Source organism: Oncorhynchus mykiss, chromosome 28, assembly GCF_057628025.1.
Source record: "Oncorhynchus mykiss isolate SJ-2025 chromosome 28, ASM5762802v1, whole genome shotgun sequence".
NCBI classification, from domain to species: Eukaryota; Metazoa; Chordata; class Actinopteri; order Salmoniformes; family Salmonidae; genus Oncorhynchus; species Oncorhynchus mykiss.
Window position 1 is genome coordinate 12,387,252 of NC_143049.1, and position 25,961 is coordinate 12,413,212.

General features: G+C 41.4%; 1 protein-coding gene across 2 annotated transcripts; it reads right to left on the reverse strand.

The window, feature by feature from the left end:
- Positions 1 to 7,785: 7,785 nt before the first annotated feature.
- LOC110508547 (N-acetyltaurine hydrolase) lies at positions 7,786 to 23,737 on the reverse strand. 2 transcript variants are annotated; one of them, XM_021589126.3, is made up of 6 exons: positions 23,534 to 23,737; positions 20,238 to 20,470; positions 14,037 to 14,268; positions 13,584 to 13,849; positions 12,169 to 12,309; positions 7,786 to 9,132 (listed from the first exon to the last, which is right to left on the reverse strand). In XM_021589126.3, the coding sequence occupies exons 2-6, from the start codon at positions 20,435 to 20,437 to the stop codon at positions 8,922 to 8,924; spliced, it is 1,050 nt and encodes a 349-aa protein (XP_021444801.2). In that variant the 5' UTR covers positions 20,438 to 20,470; positions 23,534 to 23,737; the 3' UTR covers positions 7,786 to 8,921. The 2 variants fall into 2 exon arrangements, with proteins under 2 accessions (XP_021444801.2, XP_090081519.1); XM_090225393.1 differs by having other exon boundaries at positions 19,080 to 20,470; positions 23,534 to 23,602.
- Positions 23,738 to 25,961: the final 2,224 nt, after the last annotated feature.

Sequence of the window (25,961 nt, forward strand, 5' to 3'; positions counted from 1 at the left end):
TTTTTTTAATTGGAATTGATTGAAGGTTCTAGAGGTGATGTAACCACTGATCAGCTACAAGACACACTCTGAGGGGTTGGTGGTGTGGTCACAGGGGGAGTACATAGAATTTGACACATCCATGTAAAGATTCTGCAGAAAGAGCTGATTGTGTGAAAAGCACCATGGTGGTTAGGCCTACATCCTTTGAACAATGTGGACAATCCAACAAACAGGACAGATTATTAATTGATAAAATACTTATTTACTCTGACTCCTTTTAATTAATTAAATCATTGCACATCTCACTATTAATATCTTCACTATGATGAGGTTTTGATGTAAGGTGTCTCTTCTAATTTTCGTGCCAAATCATGTCCAAATAATCCTAAAGTGTCAGAAAAATGACTCTTTAACTCAATTAAGTTAATAATTGTAGATTTGGACATGATTTGGAAAATGCTAATTTAGATACCATTTATTTGCATTGGAGCGGGGCAGTTTCCCCCAAACACACTCACCTTAAATTTGACTGCTTTATTCCAAATGGATTATATAATCTTTAGGCTCCCCTAATGGTATATATATGAAACGTTTACAGATCTAATTTACTTAGATTATGACTTAATATTAGATCAACTCTTTTGTTAGAGTGACTTAAAAAATATAGATGAGACAGATAAAATGTCTAGGACATCGGTTTAACGTCTCACCCCAAGACCGAATTTAATGTCTGAACAACTTCAATTAATGAGCTTATCTCTCTTCTGTCTTTTGGGTGATTGCGTTATCGTTCAGAGGTAGTTTATCCAGTTATTTTATCTTTCACTAACCAGGTTTCCAACCTTTTTAAGCAAGTAAAGTAGGCCTATGTCACGCCTCCACCTGCTCCCTCCCTCCAGAGCTCGAAGTTGCCATCTACTAACCGCCTGCTCCCCATCGTTAACCACACCTGGCCTTCATCACCACCCTGATTACACTCCCTCCATATAGCCCTCTGTAGCCTCAGTCATTAGGCAGTATTGTTCAGTACATGGCTCCTATTTTGTGTTTTCGTCATGTTTATTATTAAACTCCCCTTCTGCATCTGCTTCCCTGCGTATTCGTTACAGCCTACATGTCGGATATATATTTTTTTATGACAGGCCTGATGGAAACAGAACACTTCTCGGTAAACTTTCCAAACGACAACAAAACAAAATATGGTAGACAAGGTGGAATCTTTTTATGTGGGTAAAATGAATTATGCGAGAAACGTCGGCGGAAATGCTTTTATGCGCAAATATTGATATAATAACCATCAAATCGAAGTAAACTTGGGAGTCACGCGATGACATTGTGTGGTCCTCCCAGTACGACTCGCCAGGAAAGCATGCATTAATAGGCTGCAGCTGAAATAAGTGATGATGAACTTCACAGGGTGGTGAAAGTGTAAGGTGATATGTTTGAAGAGCCTTTCAAATGCATATCTAGGGTCTTATCCTGGTGACATGATCATTGATCCCTATATAATGCAACATTTTTCGTGAGAAAACCATCAGTAGAGTAGAAAATGCGATGGAAACCCATTTAACCTGGGTTTTTTTAAACATTTAACTGCAAAAGGTATTTTTATGTAAGCAACGTCCTCACGCACAGCCTTTTATCCTCAAGTCAATTTGAAGGAAACACAAAGCGCGATTTTATAATATTCGCATGAAAATCTGTCGCTAGTTGGATGGAAACCTAGCTAATGTGCATTTGATCTCCACCTATTTAGCAAAATAAATAAATATGTGTTTATTTATTTAGCCTTTTTTGCATGTTATTTTGGCATTAATACGTCAGTTTGCAAACAATGTAAAAAAATAAATATAATAATTGCTTTAATAAAGCCGTAAACAAACAGTATCTTTTTTGCTTTCTTGAGTAAGGCAGCTACAAAATGCAGGTGTTTCAGCCTAGCTCAGTGCTTTCACAAAGTTCTATCAACACATTGACTGTAGTACTCGCACTGGGAAAATACTTGACCACTGATATTCTCTGTTCCGGGATGCATACAAGGCCTTCCCCCGCCCTCCCTTCGGCAAATCAGATCACGACTCCATTTTGCTTCTCCCTTCATATAGACAGAAACTAAAACAGGAAGTACCCGTGTTAAGGTCCATTCAGCACAAGTCTGACCATTCGGAATACATGCTTCAAGATTGCTTTGATCACACGGACTGGGATATGTTCCGGGTTGCCTCGGATAATAACATTGATGTATACACGGACATGGTGACTGAGTTTATAAGGAAGTGTATAGGGGATGTTGTTCCCACTGTGACTATTAAAACCTACCCAAAACAGAAACCGTGGATAGATGGCAGCATTTGTGCTAAACTGAAAGCGTGAAGCACCGCATTTAACCTTGGCAAGGTGACTGGGAATATGGTTGAATACAAACAGTGTAGTTATTCCCTCTGTAAGGCAATCAAACAGGCAAAACGTCAGTACAGAGACAAAGTGGAGTCGCAATTCAACGACTCAGACACAAGACATATCTGACAGGGTCCACAGACAATCACAGATTACAAAGGGAACACCAGCCACGTCAGGGACACCGATGTCTTGCTCCCGGACAAGCTAACCACCTTCTTTGCCCACTTTGAGGATAACACATTGTTCCTGTACCCAAGAAATCAAAGGTAACTGAACTAAATGACTACCAACCAATAGCACTCACTTCTGTTGTCATGAAGTGCTTTGAGAGGCTAGTTAAGGATCATATCACCTCTACCTTACCTGACACCCTAGACCCACTTCAAAATACTTACCGCCCCAATAGATCCACAGACGATGCAATCGCCATTGAACTGACACAAGTAATTTTTCCAACAATTGTTTACAGACAGATTATTTCACTTATAATTCACTGTATCACAATTCCAGTGGGTCAGAAGTTAACATACACTAAATTGACTGTGCCTTTAAACAGCTTGGAAAATTCCAGAAAATGGTGTAATGGCTTTAGAAGATTCTGATAGGCTAATTGACATCATTTGAGTCAATTGGAGGTGTACCTGTGGATGTATTTCAAGGCCTACCTTCAAGCTCAGTGCCTCTTTCCTTGACATCATGGGAAAATCAAAAGAAATCAGCCAAGACCTCAGAAAAAAATTGTAGACCTCCACAAGTCTGGTTCATCCTTGGGAGCAATTTCCATATGCCTGAAGGTACCACATTCATCTGTACAAACAATAGTACGCAAGAATAAACACCATGGGACCAAGCAGCCGTCCTACCACTCAGGAAGGAGATGCTTTCTGTATCCTAGAGATGAACATACTTTGGTTTGAAAAGTGCAAATCAATCCTAGAACAACAGCAAAGGACTCTGTGAATATGCTGGAGGAAACAGGTACAAATGTATCTATATCCACAGTAAAACGCGTCCTATATCGACATAACCTGAATGGCCGCTCAGCAAGGAAGAAGCCACTGCTCCAAAACTGCCGTAAAAAAGCCAGACTACAATCCCAGAAAAACAGCAAAGGACCTTGTGAAGATGCTGGAGGAAACAGGTACAAATGTATCTATATCCACAGTAAAACGCGTCCTATATCGACATAACCTGAATGGCCGCTCAGCAAGGAAGAAGCCACTGCTCCAAAACTGCCATAAAAAAGCCAGACTACGGTTTGCAACTGCACATGGGGACAAAGATCGTACATTTTGGAAAAATGTCCTCTGGTCTGATGAAACAAAAATATAATTGTTTGGCCACAATGACCATTGTTATGTTTGGAGGAAAAATGGGGGAGTCTTGCAAGCCAAAGAACACCATCCCAACCATGAAGCATGGGGTTGGCAGCATCATGTTATGGGAGTGCTTTGCTGCAAGAGTGCACTTCACAAAATAGATGGCATCATGAGGCAGGAAAATTATGTGGATATATTGAAGCAATCTCAAGACATCAGTCAGGAAGTTAAAGCTTGGTCACAAATGAGTCTTCCAAATGGACAAGGACCCCAAGCATACTTCCAAAGTTGTGTCAAAATGCCTTAAGGACAACAAAGTTAAGGTATTGGAGTGGCCATCACAAAGCCCTGACCTCAATCCTATAGAACATTTATGGGCAGAACTGAAAAAGTGTGTGCGAGCAAGGAGGCTTACAAACCTGACTCAGTTACACCAGCTCTGTCAGGAGGAATGGGACAAAATTCACCCAACTTATTGTGGGAAGCTTGTGGAAGGCTACCCAAAATGTTTGACCCAAGTTAAACAATTTAACGGCAATGCTACCAAATACTAATTGAGTGTATGTAAACTTCTGACCCACTGGGAATGTGATGAAAGAAATAAAAGCGGAAATAAATAATTGATTAAATGTCAGGAATGGTAAAAAACTGAGTTTAAATGTATTTTACAATTACATCTCCTGTCGGGATGTATCACCGCCTGGTATAGAAACTGCACCACCAGCAACCGCAGGGCTCTCCAGAAGGTGGTGCGGTCTGCCCAACGCATCACCGGGCACACACTGCCTGCCCTCCAAGACACCTATAGCACCCGATGTCACAGCAAGGCCAAAAATATCATAAAGGACATCAACCACCCGAGCCACGGCCTGTTCACCCCGCTATCATCCAGGAGATGTCAGTACAGAAGTATCAAATCTTGGACGGAGAGACTGAAAAACAGCTTCTATCTCAAGCCCATCAGACTGTTAAATAGCCATCACTAGCCGGCTACCACCCGGTTACTCAACCCTGCACCTTAGACATGGAATCACTGGTCACTTTAATAATGTTTACATACTGCTGTACTAATTTCATATGTATATACTGTATTCTATTCTACTGTGTTTTAGTCAATGCCACTCCGACATTGCTTGTCCTAATATATATTTCTTAATTTCATTATTTTACTTTTAGATTTGTGTGTATTGTTGTGAATTGTTAGACATTACTGTACTGTTGGAGCTAGGAACACAAACATTTCGCTACACCTGCAATAACATCTGCTAAACATGTGCATGTGACAAAAAACATTTGAAAATATGGAGCGTAGGGGTTGCTAATGTTCTCTAGTTGCACCGTGATTGGCTCACTGTTCCGTCACCCATGGGAACACATAACTACATCATAACTGCAAAATCTACTGGTAGAGCTCGAAAATTCAAGCCTCTTGGGTGCTGCCATAGAGTTACATTAGAAGGGCCCATCCAAGAAGGCTCAAGGTCATTGGATACAGATAAAATGTCAAATCACGTTATATCTACTGTAGCTTTGACTGGACTGATCGTATCAACATCATACTTTCAACATTTTTGCAAGCAAGAAAGCAGTCATAATCATGAATCAAGTCCACAATCTACTGCCAAATCCTTTTCCATCCTTGTCATATGAAATGAGAAATGATCTAAAACATATCGGTGCTCATCGGCCATTGGACATAAACATTACAAAATAAGTTGGAAATCGCAAATTGAACAATGAGTGGTTTGGAAGGAATCCATGGCTAACTGCAAGCATTGCAAAGCAATCACTAGCCTGCTATGCCATGGAGTGGATGTGTGGTCCAAAGTCTGGGTTTAAGGGTCTCTTTTCCAAGCTTAAAAGGATAAACATTAATTGGGCCATAAAAGGTTGAATATTGGCCATGCTGTCAATCCAGAATGACTTCTGCTGCGTTCAAAACAACTAGAAACTCGTAACTGGGAAATCTTAGACTTCAGTGAGTTCAAGACAACTGGGAAAATACGTTTTGAACGGTCATCCAACTCAGAATTCAAAGTCGGGAACTCGCGCCTCTTTCTAGAGCTTTGACCTGAAGATCACTGATGTCATAATTCGAGTTCCGAGTTCCCAGTTATCTTGAAAGCACCATAAATTCTGAGAATGCCAGACTTTGATGACAAAGTTTCATGACAAAACTTGCCCACATGGAAGGATCGCCGTGCCACCTTCCTATTCAAGTGAGCACAGCACCATGGTCCAAAAATGTATTGTATGCTGTTCCATAAATTATGTAATATTCCAGGGAGATATGTATACTGTAGCTAAGAAAGTAATACGAAGTGTATGTTGTGTAGTAAGTTGTTGTGCCCATGTGTCTCATCCTAAATATTTGTTCCCTTTCACACTCATAAATTAGCCTACTGTTCTGACTTGATGGTGCACATGTAGCCTATAATATAATCATCCAATATTGTAATAGCTTTCATTGTCTGCTTATTTGCCCCCTTTATTTATCCTACAGTTCTGACTTGGTGTATAGGGAGAATACTGTAAGAACAGCCCATGTTCTGAATTCTCTCGCTGTACACCTCAAAAGTGCTGAACTACTGACGTCCGTCCTAGCTCACTCATTGTCTTAATCAAAATGACAGATTGCCTCTTATTCGCTTGTCGTCCCCTTATGTCATAGTTAGTACATCTCAATTGTCAGTAGAAACCACAAGTCAGCCATATCAGCTATGTTTTTTTTAAGGCAGTAAATGAGGCTGAATGAACTGTTTCACTGCCAGACAAGGCTCCTCTGACAGCCAGGTGGTAAGGATTCACTCCATGGTGCTTAAAAGAAAGCTCTGCTGTTGGGACAGCTTTATGTAGGCCCTAAACCGTTTCTGGGCACCATTTGTCACCTTTATATTGCAACTAATGTCTGTTTAGTGTTGTGGATTTGCTGGCATGCATCCCCAAAAAATGTGGGAGTTTGCCCCACCAAGATTTACATGCTAAAATCGCCACTGCTAATGTGTATGGGGAAACATGCCCTACAACCAACTCCCACCTAATGCTCTCCCTCTGTGGCTTTATTGATTTTTTCCAGTGATTAATTGGACACAGGGGGAGCTGAGGTGTGACCAGGTACCAAGAAAACGTACTGCCCATGTCCTCTGTGGCCATCCAGAAACGCCATTCTACAAACAGCATGCCTCTGTTAGTGGATGTTCAAATATGAAATTGCAAAAAATCTCTCGCTCTCCTTTTGATGGAAGAGATCACATAATATATGAATTGGATTACTTTACCCTCAACATGCATCTAATATCAGAGCTATCACCATCTCTCCCTGCTCCCCTCTTCTCTCCAAACACTCACAGCGATTCCCTGTGACCATTTTGAAGATATTGTAGCACGGTTCATCGCGCTCTAGCGACTCCATGTGGCGGGCAGGGTGCCTGCAGGCCGACTCGGTTGTCAGTTGAACAGTGTTTCCTCCGACACATTGGTGCAGCTGGCTTCTGGGTTAAGCTGGCGGGTGTTAAGAAGCACGGTTTGGCGGGTCAGAAGTGAACCTTTGAATTAACATTCAAATGGACATTTAGTTTTGTGCATAAAATCTCCAAATTATGCAATATCCAATACAGAAACTTAGACACGTGGAAACAAGGAAGGTGATGAGTGAACGTTTCATCTGTATAAACCAATATTAATGCAGGTTAAACAGGAATGGTGTTAATGCTTCATTGCTGTCCATGGCTTTTGACATTGGGTCAACTAATCAATTCATTTCAATTGGTCTTGTAACACATCTCAGTTCATGTTAGTCTATAGAATAGGAAATAATACTCAGAGGTGATTAAAACGATACTGTATGAAGTAATGTTGGGTGTGTTTCTGTCTGCATCTCACTGCAGTGCTGATCTATTACTAATGCTTTATAAGACTACCGCATTAAGTGTAAAAGAGCTATCATTCATTATATACAGTCCAATTCAACCTTTTCCCAGAAAATGAATTAAGTGCTACTCCACTAAGATTAATTAGGTCTACAACCAGTATTTGAAATGGAAACGATACATTATATGGAAGAAAAACACGCCACTAGAGAAAATAAATCAAAACCAATTTTAATGACTTTGGTACATTATTATCATGTATCATGTAAAAAAAAATCAACTGGTCAGTTCTAATTTTAGCAGAGTATTAAAAATGGTAAGAAAATATTCCTGGGTCACATTTTCCTCTGAATGGCAGACTACCATGATGTTCGATTTGGTGATGTATCAGGGGGGGAAAACACTCCTACTCCCTAACTTTTAAAATCCTATCACACACTGTCCTAAAGTGACACAATGGTTATGTATTGTCTGCTGTGATGTCGATGCTCATGTGGTGAAGTCCCTCTGTGATGCCACCTGTTCTCAGAAGGGAAGACCATGTCCTTCAGGATGACCTACCAGCCCCCTCCCATAGGAACCCATTGGGTGACATCACAACCTACCAGCCAACCAGATCCCCTCCTATAGCCACCCAGTCACAGTGTGACATCACGAAAACACATCTAACAAGCATACTAATAAAGAAAACTTTTGGTACCCCAATATCTTTTAGCAATAAAAAAATAAAGAATCTTTGTTAAACGTCATTACTACAAACAAAGCTCCTATGGCTTTCACTAAAACTAGTCAGAACGGAAAGCACCATATTTATGAGTAGAGCACCAAGTGCAGACGATGTACAGTCCATGTCCTTGAGTTTGTTTGGGGCAGAAACTGTCGCTTTGTCTTGTTAAATGACATTTGGTTTCTGTGTATAATAATGGCACCACATTTAGATTTAGTCTACGACTTATTTTCTAGCTGGATGGTTTAATTTATTTGCTTACAGTATTAATAATTAATTACAAACATGAATTGAAGCTTTGATTCAGTCATGGCAAGTAATTGTGTGACAAATATATTTGATTTAACGTTACTCCTCACTCAGCTATCAGAATGTTGTTAGTGTTCAATCCAAGGTTTTTTTTACCTTGTTTACCTCTCAATAGAACACTTTGATTCAGTAAATCACAGACAAGTAGCAAGAATAAAAAATGTCAACTTCTGACATCAATTGCATTTGGTAATTTGCAAGTAATAAAACATTTCTAAACACTTTTTTTTTTTTAACTGTGAGTTCAGTAGCTGTTGAAAAGGATAAAGGCCTATGGAGCAGCCTTTATCTTCTGGGTGATCTGATTCTGATCCTTCATTTGAATGTGAGCCAGCGTTTGGGGTTGTCTATGAGGATCTTGTCCACCTGGGTCTGGTTGATCCCTCTCCTCAGCATCTTGGGCACGATGTTCTTCAGTATGTGTGAGTAGCCGTGCCCTCCGTACTTGGTGAGACGGTTCTTGGTGTGGATGTCGTGGGCAATGACAATGTTGTCCTCATATCCCTCCTGGACCAGGAACGCCAAGCTAGAGAGGGTGGGAGACACACACGCACACACGTCTAACGGCTGCTGTTTTACGTGCTCCTAACCAACTGTGCTATTTTATGAGATTTTTTGCATTGTTTGTAACTTATTTTGCATATAACGTTGCTGCTACTGTCTCTTATGACCGAAAATAACTTTTGGACATCAGAACAGCGATTACTCACCTCGAACTGGACAAAGATGTTTTTCTTTAATGAGTCTGACATGAAAGATATACTGCTTTCTCAGGAACGGGCCCAAATCACTGTCATTTGAGTGAAGAAAAGACGGCGAAAAAGGGGGGCAAAGGTCGGGCTGCCGTCTGAGAATTCGTAGGCGAGTGAGTAAACCTCCACTGCCATCCATTCTATTGGCCAATGTGCAATCATTGGAAAACAAAATGGATGAAATACGATCAAGACTATCCTACCAACGGAACATTAAAAACTGTAATATCTTATGTTTAATCGAGTCGCGGCTGAACGGCTACACGGATAATATGGAGCTGGCGGGATTTTCCCTGCATCGGCAGGACAGAAAAGCTGCGTCTGGTAAGACGAGGGGCAGGGGTGTGTGTCATATTTTGTCAATAACATCTGGTGGGTGATGTCTAATATTAAAGATGTTTCGAGGTATAACTCGCCTGAGTTAGAGTACCTCATGATAAACTGTAGACCACACTATCTACCAACAGAGTTCTCATTTATATTATTCATAGTCGTCTATTTACCACCACAAACCGATGCTGGCACAGCAGGATAAGGCAATAAGCAAACAAGAAAATGCTCATCAGGAAGCGGCGCTCCTAGAGGCCGGGGACTTTAATGCAGGCAAACTTAAATCCGTTTTACCTCATTTCCACCAGCATGTGCAACCAGAGGAAAAAAAAACAACAACCTCTGGACCACCTTTACTCCACACAGAGACGCATACAAAGCTCTCCCTGGCCCTCCATCTGGTAAAGTGACCATAATTCTATCCTCCTGATTCCTTCTTACAAGCAAAAACTAAAGCAGGAAGTACCAGTGACTTGATCAATATGGAAGTGGTCAGATGATGCGGATGCTACACTACAGGACTGTTCTGGTAGCACAGACTGGAAAATGTTCCGGGATTAATCCAATGGCATTGAGGAGTATACCATCAATAAGTGCATCGACGACATCGTCCCCACAGTGACAGTACATATCCCAACCAGAAGCCATGGATTACAGGCAACATCTGCATCGAGCTAAAGGCTAGAGCTGCCACTTGCAAGGAGTGGGACACTAATCCAGATGCTTACAAGAAATCCAGCTATGCCCTAAAACAGGCAAAACGTCAATGCAGGATTAAAATGTAATCCTACTATACCGGCTCTGACACTCGTAGGATGTGACAGGACTTGTAAACTATTACAGACTACAAAAGGGAAACCCAGCCGCGAGCTGCCCAGTAGCACTCACGTCGGTAGCCATGAAGTGCTTTGAATTGGATCACATCAATAGCATCATCCCAGATACCCTAGACCCACTCCAATTCGCATACCGCACCAACAAATCCACAGATGACGCAACCTCAATCGCACTCCACACTGTTCTTTGCCATCTGGACAAAAGGAACACCTATTTGAGAATGCTGTTAATTGACTACAGCTCAGCGTTCAACACCATAGTGCCATCAAAGCTCATCACTAAGCTAAGGACCCTGGGACTAAACACCTCCCTCTGCAACTGGATCCTGGACTTCCTGACTGGCCACCCCCAGGTGGTAAGAGTAGGCAACACCACATCTGCCACGCTCATCCGCAACACTGGGGCACCTCAGGGGTGAGTGCTTAGTCTCATCCTGTACTCCCTGTTCACCCACGACCGCGTAGCCAAACACAACTCCAACGCCATCATTAAGTTTGCAGACGACACAACAGTGGTAGGCCTGATTACCGACAATGATGAAACAGCCTATAGGGAGGAGGTCAGAGACCTGGCCGTGTGGTGCCAGGACAACAACCTCTCCCTCAATGTGTGCAAGACAAAGGAGATGATTGTGGACTACAGGAAAAGGCGGTCTGAACAGGCCCCCATTAACATCAAAAGGGCTGTAGTGTAGCGGGTTGAGAGTTTCAAGTTCCTTGGTGTTCACATCACCATAGAACTATCATGAAGAGGGCACGACACCGTTTCCCCCTCAGGAGACTGAAAAGATTTGGCAATGGTCCCCAGATCCTCAAAAATGTCTACAGCTGCACCATCGAGAGCATCCTGACCGGTTGCATCACCGCCTGGTATGGCAACTGCTCAGCATCTGACCGTAAGGCACTACAGAGGGTAGTGCGAACGGCCCAGTACATCACTGGGGCCAAGCTTCCTGCCATACAGGACCTATTTACTAGGCGGTGTCAGAGGAAAGTAAAATAATTTGTCAAAGACTTCAGTCACCTAAGTCATAGACTGTTCTCTCTGCTACCACACGGCAAGCAGTACCAGAGCGCCAAGTCTAGGTCCAGCTTCTACCCCCATGCCATAAGACTGATGAACAATTAATCAAATGGCATCCCTGACTATTTAGATTGCGCGCCCCGCGCCCCCCCCCCAGTTTGATTTTACACTGCTGCTACTCGCTGTTTACTATCTATGCATAGTCACTTGACCCCTACCTATATGTACAAATTACCTCGACTAACCTGTACCCCCGGAAAATTGACTCGGTACTGGTACCCTGTGTATATGGCCGGGTTATTGTTATTTTATTGTGTTACTTTTTATAATTATTTAAACTTTAGTTTATTTGGTAAATATTGTCTTAACTCTTTCTTGAACTGCATTGTTGGTTAAGGGCTTGTAAGTAAGCATTTCACGGTAAGGTCTACACCTGTTGTATTCGGTGCATGTGACAAATAAAGTTTGATTTGATGCACGCACACACATCAAAAGAGATCCATGGGTGTTATTTAACTTTTTAGGTTTAGTAAAGTATCGTGAAATAGATACAGACAACCAAATTGACCTAGTTTAGCTGCAGTTGTCTAGTAGGTAGTTCGGTAGCAAAGAGCACTCACGCCTTGACTCTTTGGCTGTCACTGGGCATGTCCACCTCCAGGTTATAGACATAGTTCAGCATCTCTGTTCCAAACAGGTCGTATTCCAGGTAACTCCCCATCTTTGCAAACTCCAGCAGCTCTCCATTGTCAAATATGGTCCTGTGTTAGGAAAACAAACCATGAATAATTTAGTCACTCATCACTGAAGCGATCTTTGAGGCATCAGCAGATTAAAAATCTCCACAATACGCCTTCACATTCCTGAACAATTACAGTGTATTCCGAAAGTATTCAGACCCCTTCACCTTTTCCACATTTTGTTACAGCCTCACTCTAAAATAGATTTTTTAAATTTATTTTTTTAAATCTAATCTACACACAATACCCCAAAATGACGAAGGAAAACAGGTTTAGAAATGTTCACAAATGTATAAAAAAATAGAAACAGAAATACCTTAGAACTATTGAGACACTTTGCTATGAGACTTGACATTTAACTCGGGTGCATCTTGTTTCCATTGATCATCCTTGAGATGTTTCTACAACTTCATTAGTGTCCACCTGTGGTAAATTAAATTGATTGGACATGATTTGGAAAGACACACACATCTATATAAGATCCCACAGTTGACAGTGCATGTCAGAGCAAAAACCAAGCCGTGAGATCCAAGGAATTGTCCATAGAGCTCCGAGACAGGATTGTGTCGAGGCACAGGTTTGGGGAAGGGTACCAAAAACATTTCTGTAGCATTGAAGCTCCCCAGGAATACAGTGCCTCCATCATTCTTAAATGGAATACGTTTGGAACCACCAAGACTCTCCATAGAGGTAGCCTCCCAGCCAAACTGAGCAATCGGGGGAGAGGGGCCTTGGTCAGGGAGGTGACCAAGAACCCGATGGTCACTGTGACAGAGCTCCTGAGTTCGTCTGTGGAGATGGGAGAACCTTCCAAAAGGACACTCCACCAATCAGGCCTTTATGGTAGAGTGGCCAGACGGAAGTCACACCCTAAGCACACAGCCAAGACAACGCAGGAGTGGCTTCGGGACAAGAGCTTGAGAGGATCTGCAGAGAAGAATGGGAGAAACTCTCCAAATACAGGTGTGCCAAGTTGTAGCGTACTAACCAAGAAGTTTTGAGGCTGTAATCGCTGCCAAAGGTGCTTCAACAAAGAACTGAGTAAAGAATCTCAATACTTATGAAAATGTGGTACTTTTGTGTTGTTGCTTATAATGTAACAAAATGTGGAAAAAGTCAATAGGTCTGAATACTTTCCGAATGCACTGTAGAAGCTTGCTTTATAAGTATAATTGTTCATACTGTATTATAAACCCATGTAGGCCTCTGACCTTTTCCTGACTGTGTGACTGACCAGGAAAAAAAAGTCCTGCCACACCTCCATTCCACTCTGGGCCCTGAATGAAAGCTCTCACCTATCCAGGTGTGACATAACGGTCTTGCTGATGTCACCTCCAGCTTCTTGCAGGAGACGCACTATCTCAGCCGGTGCACCAGGGTTCCGTCCTGGGTGGATGATGACTGGGCAGCCCAGCTCGGTCTGAGCGTGTGCAGTGGCCTGCAGCACTTTCTTCTCACTGTCCGTGATTGGCCAGCTGCAGCCGATCTCTCCAATCACACCGCAGCGGATCTCGGTCCCATCCGCCCCGTGGAGAATCTCACTGATGATGATGTCTGTGAGCTGGAGAGAGAAGTCGAGTGTTAGTCAGGGTAAGTAGTGGCAGACAATGGACACAAACTGGCCATAGCTCCCTCAGGTGGGAGACAGCTGACCAAAGCCACTAGGATACATTTGACCGAGAGGGTCGCTTCTACAAATGGGCCAGTATACCATCACACAGACACAAACTACCATAAACCTCCCCCACCTTCTCCACGGTCATCTTCCTGGTGGCCTCAGAGTGGGTGGCGTCCACATAGTACCCCGCCCCTCCTATGATGTGGACGCCCGTATCCTTGGCCAGCTGTTTGAGGCAGGGCAGATCCCGGGCGATACCCTGGGTAGTGTTTTCTACGATGGTACCCCCTCCTGCCTTTCGGTACTCATGCAGCTCTTCCCGCACAGCATTGGTCTCCTGCAGCAGCAGCAAGTTTTCATGGCTGAAGAAGATTGTTACAGGGACACAGAGATTTGTCTATTGGCTTCAGCCTGAACACGTTCTAGATTGCCTGCTGTACAGGTTCTAGATTACCTGCTGTAAAAGGTGCTAGACTACCTGCTGTATGGTTCTAGAAATCTGCCTGCTGTACGGGCTATATAGACTACTTGCTGTTAGGGTGCTAGACCACACTGAGCGTACAAAACATTAAAAAACACCTGCTCTTTCCATGACAGACTGACCAGGTGAATCCAGGTAAAAGCTCTGATCCCTTATCTATGTCACTTGTTAAATCCACTTCAATCCGTGTAGATGAAGGGGAGGAGAAAGGTTCCAGAAGGATTTTTAAACCCTGAGACATGGATTGTGTATGTGTGCCATTCAGAGGGTGAATGGACAAGAGAAAAGACTTAAGTACCCTTGAACAGGTATGATAGTAAGTGCCAAGCGCACCGGTTTGTGTCAAGAACTGCAATGCTGCCCGGTTTTTCACGCTCAACAGTTTCCTGTGTATATCAAATAAAATTGTATTGGTCACATACACATGGTTAGCAGATGTTATTGCTAGTGTAGCGAAATGCTTGTGCTTCTAGTTCCGACAGTGCCGCAATATCTAACAAGTAATCTAACAATTCCACAACCAATACCTAATACACACAAATCTAAGTAAAAGGATTGGAAGAAGAATATATAAATGTAACTGCACTACTGTTCAAAAGTTTGGGGTCACTTAGAAATGTCCTTGTTTTTGAAAGAAAAGCACATTGTGTCCATTAAAATAACATCAAATTGATCAGAAATATAGTGTAGACATTGTTAATGTTGTAAATGACTATTGTAGCTAGAAACCCGCAAAACACCAGTCTCAATGTCAACAATGAAGAGGCGACTCTAGGATGTTGGCCTTCTAGGCAGAGTTGCAAAGAAAAAGCCATATCTCAGACTGGCCAATAAAAAGAAAAGATTAAGATGGGCAAAAGAACACAGACACTGGACAGGGAAACTCTGCCGAGAAGGCCAACATCCTGGAGTCGCCTCTTCACTGTTGACGTTGAGACAGGTGTTTTTCTGGTAATATTTAATGAAGCTGCCAGTTGAGGACTTGTGAGGCGTCTGCTTCTCAAACTAGAAACGCTAATGTACTTGTCCTCATGCTCAGTTGTGCACGGGGCCTCCCACTCCTCTCTCTATTTTGATTAGAGCCAGTTTGCGCTGTTCTGTGAAGGAAGTAGTACACAGTGTTGTACAAGATCTTCAGTTTCTTGGCAATTTCTCGCATGGAATAGCCTTCATTTATCAGAACAAAAATAGACTGACAAGTTTCAGAAGAAAGTTATTTGTTTCTGCTATTTTGAGCCTGTAATGGAAACCACAAAGGCTGATGATCCAGATACTAGTCTAAAGAAGGCCAGTTTTATTGCTTCTTTTAATCACGACAACAGTTTTCAGCTGCGTTAACATAATTGCAAAAGGGATTTCTAATGATCATTTAGCCTTTTAAAATTATAAACTTGGATTAGCGAGGAGTGATGGTTGCTGATAATGGGCCTCTGTACGCCTATGTAAATATTCCATTAAAGGTCAGCCATTTCCAGCTACAATAGTCATTTACAACATTAACAATGTCTACACTGTATTTCTGATCAAGTTGATGTTATTTTAATGGACTAAACATGTGTTTTTCTTTCAAAAACAAGGACATTTCTAAGTGACCCCGAACTTTTGAACGGTAGTGTATTTCCTCCTTATATTGTACAATCTGTGTGTCACTTCTTTGGCCTGGGCTATTGTTGCTTTTTTAAAATTCAAGACCAGATTGATCTCAGTTTGTCAGTCAGAGTAGCCACTCATTTTGGTAATTTGTGTGGTATTATAAAAGCTATAAAAAAAATAAAAAAAAAATAAGTACCTATGATTTCTTAATCCAGCCCTGCTCAAAGGTATGCTTTCAGTTTTCAGAATTAGAAGTGTGTGTGCTGGGGATGAAAATGAAGAGATATTTTTTTCTATCTGCCCCATGTGGGATTAGGGCGGCAGGGGGAGGCAGGTAGTGGTTAGAGCGTTGGGCCCATAACCAAAAGGATGCTAGATCGAATCCCCGAGCTGACAAGGTAAAAACCTGTCGTTCTGCCCCTGAACAAGGCAGTTAACCCACTGTTCCTAGGCTGTCATTGTAAATAAGAATTTGTTCTTAACTGACTTGCCTAGTTAACTTTTATTTAAAAAAAAAAAAAATAATTACTCACAACCATTGAACTATGAGCCATGTTGTCATGACCACCATTGTCATCTATTTCTTGTTAAGATTATGTAGCTGCAAATATAAAACGTATAATCCTCAGCCTACATTTTTTCTATTTCGTAAAAGCACATAATGTCTATGAAATGTTGAATTTGGTCATATAAGGAAATGTGCCTTACTGCCTTTCGAATTTTGTGAAACTTAAATTGTCTATTCAAGAAAGCATCATGCAAAATGTATTGGCACACTATACTTACCAAGACCATTGCCAAATAAGGCATGCTGTCGCCTACTTTTATAGTAAGGCTTGAGGTGGTACCACCCAGCACATCTAGAAGGGAGTGTATTTCATACCGAACCCCTCCCTTGAGATGACGTAGAGGCACCTTGCACCTTCTCAAGGTGCCTACACATCATGATGTCAATGGTAGAGTTGAACCGCTAGGGGCAAAAAGAGCTAGATTTATTACTGAAAGACCCAAATCTATCACTTTTGTAACGAACAGTCAAAATGAAGACCAGAATTGACTTGTTTCACTATAACTAAGACATCTGGTTTTCGATTGTTATTTTTTTTCTTCATAAAAGTTACTCTTTAAAAAAGTGCGATTTTGAGATCGAAAACCTGAAAAACTGATGAACGGAAACCTGGAAAAACTCAACGGAGAAAACAGAATTTGGGGAAAAACAGAATCGGGCAAAAATAAAACAGATTTTATAGAGCCCTATGACTGAAGTAATTTTCTTTCTAAATGAGAAGATGAGATGTTTCTGAACACTTTAAATTAATCCTGATAATGCCATGGTTAAGAAAAATCATGAATAAATCTAAATCAAATCAAACTTTATTTGCCACATGCACTGAATACAACAAGAGTATGCTTACTTACAAACCATTGACCAACAGTGCAGTTCAAGAAGAAGACAATATTTACCAAGTAGGCTATATACAGAAGAGGACTAAGTACACACCCCTGAGGGGCCCCAGTGTTAAGGATCAACGTGGCAGACCTATTGTTGCCTACTCTTACCACCTGGGGGCGGAACGTCAGGAAGTCCAGGATCTAGTTGCAGAAAGAGGTGTTTAGTCCCAGAGTCCTTAGCTGAGTGATGAGCTTCATGGGCACTATGGTGTTGAACGCTGAGCTGTAGTCAATTAACAGCATTCTCAAATAGGTGTTCCTTTTGTCCAGGTGAGAAAGGGAAGTGTGGTTTGCGATTGAGATTGCGTCATCTGTGGATCTGTTGGGGCGGTATGCAAATTGGAGTGGGTCTAGGGTGTCCGGGAGGATGCTGTTGATGTGAGCCATGACCAGCCTATCAAAGCACTTCATGACTACCGACGTGATTGCCACGGGGCGGTAACCATTTAGGCAGGTTACCTTCGCTTGGGCACAGGGACTATGGTGGTCTGCTTGAAACAGGTAGATATTACAGAGGTTGAAAATGTCAGTGAAAACATGACAGTTGGTCCGTGCATGCTTTGAGTACACATCCTGGTTATACGTCTGGCCCAGCGGCTTTGTGAATGTTGACCTGTTTAAAGGTTTTGTTCACATCGGCTACCAAGAGCGTTATCACACATTTATGCAGAACAGCTGGTGCTCTCATGCATGCTTCAGTGTTGCTTGCCTCGAAGCGAGCATAAAATGGCATTTAGCTCATCTGGTAGGCTCGCATCACTGGGCAGCTCGTGTCTGGGTTTCCCTTTGCAATCCATAATAGTTTTCAAGCCCTGCCACATCCGACGAGCGTCAGAGCCGGTGTAGTAGGATTCAATCTTAATCCTGTATTGACGCTTTGCTTGTTTGATGGTTCGTCGGAGGGCATAGCGGGATTTCTTAAATGCGTTTAGTATCCAGCTCCTTGAAAGCGGCAGCTCTAGCATTTAGCTCGATGCGGATGTTGCCTGTAATCCATGGCTTCTGGTTGGGACATGTATGTACAATCACTGTGGGGACTACGTCATAGATGCACTTATTGATGAAGCCAACAACTGAGGTGGTGTATTCCTCAATGACATTGGATGAATCCCGGAACATATTCCAGTCTGTGCTAGCAAAACAGTCCTGTAGCGTAACATCCGCGTAATCATATAAGTTTTTCCTTGTAAGCTGGAATCAGGAGGATATAATTATGGTCAGATTTGCCAAATGGCAGGCAGGGAGAGCTGTGTATGCATCTCTGTGTGTGGAGTAAAGTTGGTGTAGGATTTATTTTCCCTGGTTGCACATGATATGCTGGTAAAAATTTGGTAAAACTGATTTAAGTTGGCCTGCAGTAAAGTCCGCGGCCACTAGGAGCGCCACTTCTGGGTGAGCATTTTCTTCTTTGCTTATGGCCTTATAGAGTTGGTTGAGAGCGGTCTTAGCGCCAGCTTCATTTTGTGATGGTAAATAAACGGCTACGAATAATACAGATGAGAACTCTCTTAGATAGATAATGTGGTCTGCAGCTTATCATAAGGTACTCTACCTCAGGTGAGCAATACCTCGAGACTTCTTTAATATTAGACATTGCGCACCAGCTGTTATTGACAAAAAGACACACACCCCCACCCCTCGTCTTACCTGAGGTAGCGTCTCTGTTCTGCCAGTGCATGGAAAATCCCGCTAGCTCTATTTTGTCCGTATCTTCGTTCAGCCACGTCTTGGTGAAACATAAGATGTTACAGTTTTTTATGTCCCGTTGGTAGGATAATCTTAATAGTAGGTCATCAATTTCATTTTCTAATGATTGCACGTTAGCAAGAAGAATGGAAGGCATTTGGAGTTTACTCGCCCGCCTTTGGATTCTCAGAAGGATCTGCGTCCCCTCTTCACGCAAAAGGCGTGGATCTGGGCCTGTACCAGTGAAAGCAGGATATCCTTCTCGTCGGACTTGTTAAAGGAAATAGTTTCTTCCAGTCCGCGGTGAGTAATCTCTTTTCCGATGTCCAGAAGTTATTTTCGGTCGTAAGAGACAGTAGCAGCAACATTATGTACACAAATAAGTAAAAAAACAAGTTACACAAAACACAAAAAAATAAAATAGCACAATTGGTTGGGAGAATGTAAAACGTCAGCCGTGTTCTTCGGCACCATCTTTTACAAATCATGAATAATGAGTAAGATGTCGTTCAGAGGCTACAACAAAACATGCTAACCTTTCACCATTATCAATAACAGGCAAGGTTAGCATTTTGAGGGGTGGTATAATCTTTGTGCCTCTGTAACCTTCTCACTCATCATTAATCACTCATCATTCATGACTATCCATAATCATGATAGCATCCACATGAATGTAGAAGTGTTCAGAAACAGCTCTCCTTACTTACAATAGAAGTGACTCCCAAATGGCAGAAGTCATTAGTCATCATTCAGTTCCTATTGGGCAAAACATAATCCAAAACACAACCATAACAAACCGCAAATGCATCCAACAAGTTTGTAGATGTAGTCATTGTGTGCAAGGAATATGGGACCAAATACTAAACTTGACTACATTTTTAAACTAAGTAAATTTGTCCAAATAATGATGACTTCTTCAAATGGGGAGACTAGAAATTAAAGGACTTCATGCATCTAAACAGTAAAACAGATATGTATGAAAATACCCTCAAATAAAAGCTGACATTATGTACTTTCGCCTAATATAAAACATTCTATCTCAAATCTAAAATGCTGGAGTATAGACCCAAATTAAATAAAAATGTGCACTGTCGAAAATACATATGGAGGGGAGTTTACCTGCTGTAAGGGTTCTGCTTCAGCCAGAATAGATTATTCATCTGGATGGGGGCCTGGGCAACAGTCTCGTCCCCCGGGGCCGGAGAGAAGTAGCAGCACTCAAAGGTCATGGTCAGGTGCTCATGGGTCATGGTTCTACCCAGCTGGTCGGGTTCTATCGGACCCAACACCGTCTGGACCTTACCGCTCAGTGCTGACATAGTGAAATGGTTGGGTCTCTGGGGGTTTTAATCCTGCAGAATATAATATTTTATAATTACTACATTACACATAACTTATTAGTTATGAGCTATTGCAGTACTGGAAAAACATTCCTAAGTAAAAAAGATGGTAGTCAGAGTGCAGTATAACTGCATTATGCTGCAAATACTGCATCCAGAATAACAGTTTTTTTTTACTGCAGTAATTTTGCAGAGTAACTGCAGTTATTCTGAAATGACCGTGTCCAAAATACCACAGTCGACTGCCGCTACTACACTTCTACAGCAGTTTCAAAACGGCAATCTTTTTTTTAAAGGGAAAACTATTTGGTTGATGGATAGTTCCATGGATTACTGGATTGATTAAGACCAGCAGCAAAACACAGAGATAGAAAGCAACTGGACACACTTCTTTCACATGAATAGATATGACTAGACAGGTGCCCACTCAAGCAGGGTTGCCATGTTTGTTGTTTTCCGGTAAAATTGGGCTACTTTGAAAACGATGTCGCGGGTGAAAATGTATTGTTCGTGGGTTTCAGGTTTTTGGCCAAATTCTAAATTGCACCGCGGCAGCCATGGCATTTCTCTCTCTTTTTAAAAAAAAATCTATATTTCACTGTGACCTGCTGTTGCTGACTATCAGGCAGTGAGCAGGCTGTTACTGAGTGAGGAGGGGAAGAGCCGGAGGGGTGTGTGCGTTAAGGGGATTGGTTGTTAGAGCTGTGCAGTCACTGAGACAGAGCAGTATGCGCGTACATCGTGACAACTTTTTACCAGTTGTTGGTAGGCTATTTAGATTGGCCATTACGAAGACATCTATTTCATATTCATATTTCATATTAACGCGCTAAAACTGACATAGCGTCGACAAAGCATTGGAAAACTAGAGCTCCTTAGATAAATTCGTTCAGAGGTGGTTTAAAGTAAACTGCATTTAATGTCGACTTTTCCTTTGGGAAAGCGAAGGTTTTTACGCATGCTCAGTTCTAGGGTCTGGAGCACTGAGCGAGTGGATATTTGAAATGGTAGTTACGGAACTCCCTCGGGTGAAACTTACATTAAACTGTGTAGAATGATACATTTGCATCTGTTGGCTATCCGTGTATATGCCATTGTAGGCTACTGTAGCCTACCATTTGATACAATAAACATGTTGAAATGAAGATATCACTGGAGTCAATGCAAATCAATGTGCCACTTATGTAGCCTACCTGGAGCTGGCAAACATACTTAATAAATAGCCTATAACTTCAGTTTGCTGTTGTAGCCTTGTGTATCTATGCAATTAGTAATGGCCATGTTTAGTTAAATAAATTGGAAGTGATCAATTGTGATCATGGTCACCGCTCTGTCCTTAATGTATCATCCTCCACATTTAATGTCAGTTTCATTGTGGACTTCGGCATGTTGGCCTATCAGGGCCTATAAGGCTACCTGCATCTAGCTCAGCAAACCATGGCAAAGTTGAATTGCAATTATAAACCCAGATTTTAGTCAGTAGCCTACCTTAATTGAAATGACAAGTACATCTTGCAAATAGGATATTTTTTATTTAACCTTTATTTAACTAGGCAAGTCAGTTAAGAACAAATTCTTATTTACAATGACGGCCTACCAAAAGGCAAAAGACCTCCTACGGGGACAGGTGATTAAAAATAAATTCAATCAAAATATAGGACAAAACACACATCATGACAAGAGAGACAACATTACATAAAACAAGACCTAAGACAACATAGCATGGCAGCAACACATGACAACACAGCATTGTAGCAGCACAAAACAGGGTACAAACATTATTGGGCACAGACAACAGCACAAAGGGAAAGAAGGTAGAGACAACACATCACACAAAACAGCCACAACTGTCAGTAAGAGTGTCCATGATTGAGTCATGGAATGAAGAGATTGAGATAAAACTGTCCAGTTTGAGAGTTTGTTGCAGCTTGTTCTAGTCGCTAGCTGCAGCAAACTGAAAAGACGAGCGACCCAGGGATGTGTATGCTTTGGGGACCTTTAACAGTACGGGTGTTTTATGTGGAGGATGAGGGCTGCAGTAGATATCTCAGACAGGGGGAGCGAGGCCTAAGAGGGTTTTTATAATGGTTTGTTGTCTTAACATCTGGCACATAATAACAGCACCTTTTGACAGAAAATAGCCCAAAATGGATTTTTTGAAGTTCGTCCAAGTGTTTCTTGACCAGAGGTTTCGAGATCCTCTGTCCAACTTAGATCATTCAAACTCTCCTATCATATTTATCTATAGTTATGCACATGCGCAAACAGGATTTATTAATAATTATAAACTGGGTGGTTTGAGCCCTGAATGCTGATTGGTTGAAAGCCGTGGTATATCAGACCGTGTAGCACGGGAATTACAAAAAATGTCCTAAGAACAACTCTTAGCTGTGGTAAATTGGCCATATACCACACCTCCTTGGGTTCATATTTCTTAATCATAGCAGTCAAAACAAGTTAAATCAACATCCATTGATGGAAAATTACCTGGCAAGTTTAATAAGGGTGATTTATATTATCTTGCGACATTCTTAAACTCGCAATAATTATTATTTTGATGGAAAACCAAATGTTGCTTCTTAGCCTGTCGTTAAATGACGTCGATATGTGTTCTTAATTCGCTCAATAACATTATGGAAAAAGGGTTTATTGGATAAATCTGGCAACTCTCTTCCCGTGAAAAAAATATTGGGCTAGTTTTCACACCTGGCGGGCGGATTTTAGCTAGACCTGGCAAACCTGCACTGAAGAGCCCTTTAGACCTATGGTTGTATACGAGAGGTCAAGTGCCCCCATTTTAACTCACATGACCTGCTAGCTATATAATAAATATCATTTAATTGTTCCCAGTGTTATTTTCTCACAAAAATAATGCATTCTTGCACCGTTAGTTTTAGATTTTGTATCACACTTGTGATCTCGAATCATTTAACATGCAATCAACTGGATGTAGTAACTGAGCCTAGCAAATACAGCGGGCTGAAGCATGCAACTGCGATTTCTGCAAATGCAACAGCTTTTCATTTCATTAGTGAAAAATATACATTCATTGTTCATGAAAAAATGATATACGACCTGGAAATCTTGCTTGATTCAGTAGTCCAAACGATCTTCTTAATTAACTTGCAAACAAGAGGAAGACCCAGGAAGCAACAAGTTGTGCGATTAGGCAATCCTAACTATCGCGAGAATTTGACTGATACAAAGTATGCTACTGTAGCCCGCCGGAATGTATCGATGCCATTGGTGACAGTATAATGGCTGTGTTCGGAGCGAACTGAGAATGGATCGACAACATTGTAGTAATGCCACAATACTAACTAACATAATTGACAGAGTGAAAAGAAGGAAGCCTGTACAGAATAACAAATATTCAAAAACATGCATCCTATTTGCAACAAGGCAAAATAGTAATACGGCAAAAACTGTGTCAAAGCAATTCACTTTTTGTCCTGAATACAAAGTGTTATGTGTTTTATTAGATTTGCCCTAAACATTACTAAGTCCCACGTTCCATATTTTCAAGAATAATGGAGTTTGCATCATGTTATGGGTATGCTTGTAATCGTTAAGGACTGGGGAGTTTTCAGTTTTTCAGGATTTAAAAAAGGAACAGAATGGAGCTAAGCACAGGAAAACATGGTTCAGTCTGCTTTCCACCAGACACTGGTAGATGAATTCACCTTTAGCAGGACAATAACCCAAAACACTGGAGTTGCTTACCTGAGTGGCCAAGTAACAGTTTTGACTTAAAACTACTTGAAAATCTATGTTAAGATCTGAAAATGGTTGTCCAACAATGATCAACAACCAATTTGACAGGGTTTGATGAGTGTCTTAACGAATAATGGGCAAATGTTGCACAATCCAGGTGTGGAAAGCTCTTAAAGACTCACAGCTGTAATAGATGCCAAAGCTGCTTCTACAAAGAATTGACTCAGGGGTGTGAATACTTATGTAAATTGTATATTTCTGTATTTCATTTTAAATACATTTGCAAAAATGTCTAAAAACATGTTTTCAATTTGTCATTATTGGGTATTGTGTGTAAAAAAAAAAAACAACAACAACGATTTAATCCATTTTAAATTCAGGCTTTATTTAACACAACAAAATGTGGAATAAGTCCTTTCTGTACTTTCTGTACTTTCTGAAGGCATTGTATAACAGGATTGATTGCAATTTGGACATGTTATCACATCCCCTTTGTTCATCTCTATCTTTCTCTGTCATCCTCTATTCTCTCTAAATTCCATATTTTCTATTTCCTTTGCATAGCTCCCATTCCTTGACCAGGTTCACTGACGGTGACAGATGGATCAGGTAACCTCAGTGTATCATTCTCACTCAGTGACCGGCCCAGTGGATACAGAACTCATACAGCATGTGAGATCATTGCAGAGAGCCTGATATAGGCTACAGTTTGTGAGTTAGGGCCAACGTATGTGCTCTCTTCGAGCAAGTTTGAGCAGAATCTGTTACATTTTATGTTCTCCAGCATTCAGTTATGAGAAATGAGTTCAGAGTGAAGTAAACCATCTCTGCCAATGGTTGAGTGAATGACAGACTACGGCTGTTCTCCATCTGTAAGCAAGAGCATGACCTCTCAACAGTGTCACGTGGGACAGAAAGAGAGAGAGAGGCTATGACAAAAAAATTTAAACAATGTTTTTCCATAGTTATTGTCTTTAACTGGGGCCCAGAGCTTTTCCAGCTCAGATCGTATGATCAGAAAAAACTCAAGCCCCTAAAGATGACTGAGGCTTAAAACTAGAGTTCACTGCCCTCAGTGAAGGACTTACCATTAAGCAGAAAAGGCAATTGCCTCAGGCCTCACATCATCAAGGGGGCTCGTGAGCTGGGCATAATAAAACAATACTAGTAATACATTTAAAAAAATAATTTCTCCACTTGAGGCCCCCCAACCCCTCCTCCCACGACAAACGACCTGTTGTCATGGACTGCTTAGCTCATCGCTATCATAACCTTTGGTTCAACAGGTTGGTTCAGCAAGTTGGTTCAGCAGCAGCAAAATCTTCAGGAAGCTTCAAATTTGCAAAGGACATGGTGAGGGAGGGTGGGTTTGCCTGGCCACTGTGCTAAAAAAAAATAATGAATTAAAAGACCTGTTGTCTGAAAACTTCACGAAAATAATTCGCGTGCATCAATGTGGCCGGAAGCTGTGCTTTGTTATGATTCTGAACGGTTCGATCCAGTAGCTAGCAGTAATGACAAGAAAATGCCATGCGGGGAATTGTAGGTGGCTCGTTTCAGCTAGTTTTATCTTGTTCTTGATATCATCTCCTGTTTTTAGGTGCTTTGACTGATTTCATGTAAATGCTAATATGGCAAAAAAAAATCCCTAGCTAGCTAACCAACAACTGTAACAATGTATTTAAGAGACAACAAGTGTTCATTGTGCAAATGTGTTTATGTTTTCAATAAACATTTTGAGACTAAATCTAGTTTACATTTTATCAACAATGTAAGCCAACCTCCTTAT

What these genes read in the sequence shown, in the direction of transcription:
- LOC110508547 (XM_021589126.3), bottom strand. Translation starts at nt 20,437, where the DNA reads ATGTCAGCACTGAGCGGTAAGGTCCAGACGGTGTTGGGTCCGATAGAA. An exon ending in AAGCAGAACCCTTACAGCAG is followed by an intron (nt 14,269 to 20,237) that starts GTAAACTCCCCT and finishes AATCTTCTTCAG; the next exon opens with CCATGAAAACTTGCTGCTGC. An exon ending in GGAAGATGACCGTGGAGAAG is followed by an intron (nt 13,850 to 14,036) that starts GTGGGGGAGGTT and finishes TTCTCTCTCCAG; the next exon opens with CTCACAGACATCATCATCAG.